We start from the raw sequence: 5895 nt of genomic DNA on the forward strand, positions 1-5895 counted from the left end.
TAAACAGGAAATCGTTTCAGCAAGAAAATTCCATTTGAAATGTGTATAAATTAACCTTAAACCATGCCAGTTTAGCAGGAAGTTCTCCTGCACGCTGAGCAAGGCCCCGTGAAGCAGTACACTTGCAAGGGTCCTTGGTTTACACAAGCAATCCCAGCACGGATTGTTCCCATTCAACCCATGGCAGGAGGCACGCACACACAAACATAAGGCGCGCACCCCCACCCCCCAAAAAGACCCAACTCATTTCAGGTTATATTCAGTAAGATTATTTTTAATGAAACTTCCCCCCCTCCCCTTCTACGCATAGTAATCACAAAATACAAATAAAAAGGCTCGGCCAACTATTAAATTATTTGCTGCCTATCATATACATCGGTTTACTCCGCACAATATTAATTTCGGTTTTTCTGTAGCGACTGTCTTAAGAAAGTGGTCCATTGTCGAACATGTCAAAAATATACACCAACATAAACAAACAAGCAAAAATAATAATGATGGTGAAATACAGCACGGGTAATCAGACTAGAGGCACAAATCTACCGAGAGGGGAGAAGAGAAATACAGGAATCTCATAGAATTATGTACATCATTTTATGTTTATGCATTGTGTTACCTTCATAGGTTTGGAATTCGTGTTTCCTAAAGAAAAGTGCTACACACATTCACTTTTTTTCACTTCATATACCACTTTTTTTAAAAAAAATTACACAACAAAAGAATCTTAAAAAAAAAAACCAACAAGAACATTTACAAATACATTGACTAGATATGAAGACCCCACATAGGAAAACCAAATTATCTATATTTGATTCTAAGGAGACATTGAATAGGTAGATTTATTTTCATGTTTGTTGTCCAAAAGAAAAAAAAAGTGAGACATGTTAATATAGGTAGTTTTCCGAGAGTCAAGAAACAGAAGAGATCATCCATTCAGTTTGCCTGGATGTATTTCGTTTCGTTTCTTGTTTCATGTACAGTCTTTATTCGTTATTTATTTATTCATTCATTTATTTATTATCCGTTCCTTGCTTTAACGTTCTGGACAGTGCAGTCTATCTGTGCCTCACACTTTCTTTCACTCGCACTCTCTTTCCACCCTCCCCTATCCCACCCCCCCTTTACTCTTCTTCATCTTCCTCGGCGTCTGGTTTTTCCTGGCCGTTGGAGCCGGGACCTGCGGGTTTGTTTTCTTTTTTCCATTTCATGCGCCTGTTCTGGAACCAGATTTTGATCTGTCTCTCTGTAAGACACAAGGCATGAGCTATCTCGATGCGTCGCCTCCTGGTCAAGTAACGGTTGTAGTGGAATTCTTTCTCCAGTTCCAGGGTCTGGTATCTGGTGTAGGTCTGTCGGCCTCGCTTTCTGTCAGTCCCTGTTTTTTAAAAAAGAAAACGGGAAAAAAGTACCCAGTGAGTTCTCTTTAGTGTGCTTGATGTACATGCTTATTTTTATATTATATAGGACACATTATTTTATCCGTGTCTGGATTCGCTGAGCCATTTATTGGTCAAGTCTCTCTAGGCTGAACAAAGACGATTAAAGATGCTTGAAGGAAGGAAGGAAGGAAGGAAGGAAGGAAGGAAGGAAGGAAGGAAGGAAGGAAGGAAGGAAGGAAGGAAGGAAGGAAGGAAGGAAGGAAGGAAGGAAGGAAGGAAGGAAGGAAGGAAGGTGAAAAAAGCCCACAAATACATGGCTTGTGCCACTGTTATACATATATCTTGAAAAGTCACTTGACCTGTCAACTTTATAAGCCTCAAAATATGTCCCTTTTTATCAGCTGTGCAGGGAATGTGTATAGGATTGCATTCACAGGACTGCATAAGGGGTTACTTTAAACTACATGCCCTCTCACACCACGAAATGCTTTTTTGCGGTTTGTATGTGCACAGGGGTTGTATGTGTATATAGGGGCTATTTCTATTCACTTAGCTGTGGCTCTATGCAGCCTTGTTTGCGAGAATAAAACTAAATGATAAGTCATTTGAAGGAAGCATTTCTTTATTCCCTCATTCCGGCCAGCTTTCCCCATCCAGTAGCTGTAGAAGCAATAATTTAACAATGATGTGTATATAATCTCATTTCCTTCCTAACTCAGATTATATGCATGTTTGAGGTGTCTGGGGCAGAGAGGTCTTTGCTGTCTTTTTAAAATTATTATTTATTAGGGAGTTCGGAAGCTGGATAAGTTGGTTGACATGGGAATTCCTCAAAGCCTGCTTTTGACCACAACTATTTCCCCCAGTATCCAAACTAAATCTCGAGTTTAAGCCAGCGGTGCATTTTTCCCCATGGTTGCTTGGAGTCCTCCTGTGGGGATGGTCCTGAAAAGAAGATCTGGCACTCTTTGCTCAGGAAGAGAGAAAAGTTTGTTTGTATATTTTGCCCCTCCTGCGCCATTGAAAGCCACCCTTTCATATTAATCAGAAAACTCCACTGAAGCTTTTGGTGTTTCTGCTGTTTACCGGGAAAAGGTGGGCAGAGAGTATCTTCTTTTTAAGAAAGGGACAGCCGAAAAGCCAGCCCGGCTGTAAAAGGGATTGGGGGTGGGGGGATGTTTAAGACGTCTGTGGAATGCGGGGGTTGTAAAATCTGTTCAACAGAGCGCTATAAACTCCCCTTGAATGGGGAGACCAAGACACAGTCTCCTTTCGCCAACGGAATCTCCCCTATCTATCCCAAGACCAGACAAGGAAGATGAAAACAGGAGTCATGGGGTGGGGGGAGGCGAGAAGAGAAAAGGCCTGTTTGGAAGGCCGGCTTAAGTGGTGAGAACTGGCAGAGAATCCCCTGCGAACTGCACTGAGCTGGAGACGTCTGAATCTTTTCCGACCCCCACCCCCCACCCAGTCTGTCCCCCCCACCCAGTAGCTCGTGTTTTGAAAACCTTGAAGGAAAGAAGAGGACCATTCTTAAACTGGTCTCCTCCCACACCTGGACACATGAAAACAACACCCTGGACTTTGATCAATCATCTGTAAACCCCATTTATAAATCAGGTGAAATAGAAAGGCAAAACACCTTTAGTCTTCAAGACTACCCCTGGATGCACCTCCCCTGTGACCCCCTTCCCCAGATATCTCTCCTGCTTTCGGACAACCTGTATACAGACCCCGTCTGGAATTCCAGCCCTCCCTTCATTCCAGAGCGTATTAAAAAGTTACTCTGGACTTGATGGTTCTGTAAAGACAACTTCTTAACATCGTAGAATTGGGGAGGAGGGATTGGTAAGCAGAAAAGTGTTTGGTAGGAAGCAAAATTGTATAGGATATTTATAAAGTAGGTATGGGGTGGTCTGATTGCATTTGGGTAGAGGGCTGGATAGCTAGATCTTCCTACCACCCTATTGTGTGTGTGTTCTCAAGCATAGAAACCAAAGGGATTTAGCAACTGGCTTTTGTTTTATTTTTGTTGGTTTTTTGCAGCACAATCCTAAAAGACCATTGGCTTCTGTTTAGGAGGCGCTGTGAATTTCTTTGGCTTTTCCCTCCCTAAAACATTTCCCTCTTTGAAATCAGGTTTGCTGTATTTTAGGAACACCTATCCCTGTCTGTTGGGTTTCCAAGTAATAACACACCTGAGAGAAAGGTCAAGGATCTGGATATCCTATATTCTACCCTCCCTTTTTGTGATGTTTTTGTTCGTGCTAATAAATATATTAATTTTCTATTGGAGGTTTTGTTCTGGGAAGGAGGGCAGGTTTGACTGAAGCAGCAACCAGTAATCTAAATTTATCAGGACAGTCTAAATATACACATGAAAGGTGAGGGGGGCAGTAGCTACTGTTTTGAGATGAGGTCTGTAAAGTCTCTCTTCACAGGAAACTTTTTAATGTCTGTGGGGAGGGGGATCTAAGTATCTATATCAGGTTTTTCTGATTTTTCTATCCTACCTGTTATTTCCCGAACAACCTGACACTTAATGGAAACTAATCCACCGAGGTGATATCCCCGCCCCACCATTGTTTTGAATCAAGCCCCAGGAAACCTCCAAAGTTTTCCTGCTAATAAAATGCATTATTTCACCGATTTGTCCGTTTGGCTTATTGAAAGGGAATGGGGCCAGTCTCGCCAAACCAGGCAAAGATGCGGAAACCGAATCTACGATCATTCACGAATGCACCCCTTCCCTTTCCGTTTACACCTGACTGCCCCATGAAGCTAATGATGTGGACTAACTTTAATAAGGAAAATAATAACAAAAGCTGCAGCAGGTGGACACAGAGAAGATGCTGGTCGAAATGAAAAAAAAAAAAACACTACCCGAATCATCCTGATAACGCAATCCTTAAGCATTTGCCGGGCCACGACCAAACACGTATGGTTTCTGACACCTTCACACATGTAAGCAATCACGTTTGTGCTCCTAAACTGAACATGGACACTTGGAGAAAGTTTGGGGAAAGCGCTGGGTTTTGTTACCCTCTCCTCTGGTTTGCTCCATTCATTTCGGTTGCCTTTTCCGGGCGAGGGGGGGGAGGCAGTTAACGCCATGGGTATTCTGCGGGTTCTGATGCCCACGAGGGGAAGAGACTCAAGATTTGTGTCCTGCGCTTGAAACCCCAGGGCCGAAGAATTGCCCTTCATAGCGCGGGCTCAGCCCGTGCAAAAGCTCTCAGACCTCGCAAGAAATCTCTGGTTTTTTTCGCGCAAACGCACGCCGCTGCCCCCTCCCCACAATTGCGCCCCTCTACTCTTTCCCTCATCCAACCAAACAGAAGCTTAGACCTGGAAGAAAGGCGACAGACCGCAGCTTCCTGAACCAAATTGCTAGGATGGAAAAAAGAAAGGGGGGAGGAGAGAGGGGGCTGAATAAGAGCCCCCCCCCATGAAATATGTAACTCTGCCTGCAGAGTTGCTTGGGGGAAGTCAAGCGGCCCGATGCATATTTGATTATTTATTTATTTTCCCGGGGGGGGGGTCGCCGCCGTGCGGAGGTCTCCGGGCGCGGAGGGAGAGAGGGGGGACGAGCAGACAGACGTCATGAAAGGAGATGAGAGGACAGCCCCCCCCCAACTTCCCCTCCCCTCCGAATCATTTACATCCTCCTTCTCCCCCACGGTTTCCCCCCAGCCCACCCCACAGACGCTCAGCCCCTCCGGCCTGGCAGGACCCTCCTCACCTGTGCTGCGCATCCAGGGGTAGATCCGCAAGTTGCTTTCCTGGCGCAGCTCCGCGTCCCGCTGGTCGCTTTTGTTGCAGCCGCCTTTGGCCCCGTCCGCCGGACACATCACGGAGAGGTTTTGCTCGAAGGGGGAACAGTGCATGTTGAAGGAGCCGGCTTCCAGGCCGTAGCTGCCGGAGTACATGCCGGGCCCTTGGGGGTGCATGCCGCCCCCGTTGGGGTACAGTCCCGGCATGGAAGCGGCGAAAGAGGCCGTCGAGCCGGAGCCATAGCCGGGGCGCTGCGCGTTGGAAGTGAAGGCGCAAGAAGTTTGCTCGGAAAAGACTCCGGAGGGGAAAACCGAATTTGCGGCCTGATATTTAGAAAATAAAGCATTCGCATAATACAATGAACTCATAATCTGGCCGGGTGATTTGTAGGCCGGGACGTTTTAGTGTCGGTTTTACGAGGTACCGTGATATATTACGGAATTAGACTCCAGATTTACACCAAAAAGGACCCCCTTTTTCCTCCCTGTGGCCATGTGACTCGGGCCCACGTGATCCGGGCGCCGCCAATCCACGCCGGGTTTCCTCCCTCCCTTCCACCTCCCCCCCCCTCAAGTTGTCCCCCTTTGCAATGTGGGAAAGGGGCAAAAAATTATATATATATAATTTTTTCATATATATATATGAAAACCCACTGCGTTCCAGAGTCCTGCACGGGGTTTTTTCAAATGCGGGGCGTTATTGATGAATGGAGGCCCAGACCTCCCCAGGCACGGGAGTGCAA

At 45.9% G+C, this 5895-nt stretch overlaps 1 protein-coding gene across 1 annotated transcript; it reads right to left on the reverse strand.

Moving 5' to 3' along the window:
* Positions 1 to 253: 253 nt before the first annotated feature.
* HOXB7 (homeobox B7) lies at positions 254 to 5655 on the reverse strand. Its single transcript, XM_048517055.1, has 2 exons — positions 5122 to 5655; positions 254 to 1375 (listed from the first exon to the last, which is right to left on the reverse strand). The coding sequence occupies exons 1-2, from the start codon at positions 5519 to 5521 to the stop codon at positions 1122 to 1124; spliced, it is 654 nt and encodes a 217-aa protein (XP_048373012.1). The 5' UTR covers positions 5522 to 5655; the 3' UTR covers positions 254 to 1121.
* Positions 5656 to 5895: the final 240 nt, after the last annotated feature.

Source organism: Sphaerodactylus townsendi, linkage group LG15 (genome assembly GCF_021028975.2).
Source record: "Sphaerodactylus townsendi isolate TG3544 linkage group LG15, MPM_Stown_v2.3, whole genome shotgun sequence".
In the NCBI taxonomy this organism is placed as follows: Eukaryota; Metazoa; Chordata; class Lepidosauria; order Squamata; family Sphaerodactylidae; genus Sphaerodactylus; species Sphaerodactylus townsendi.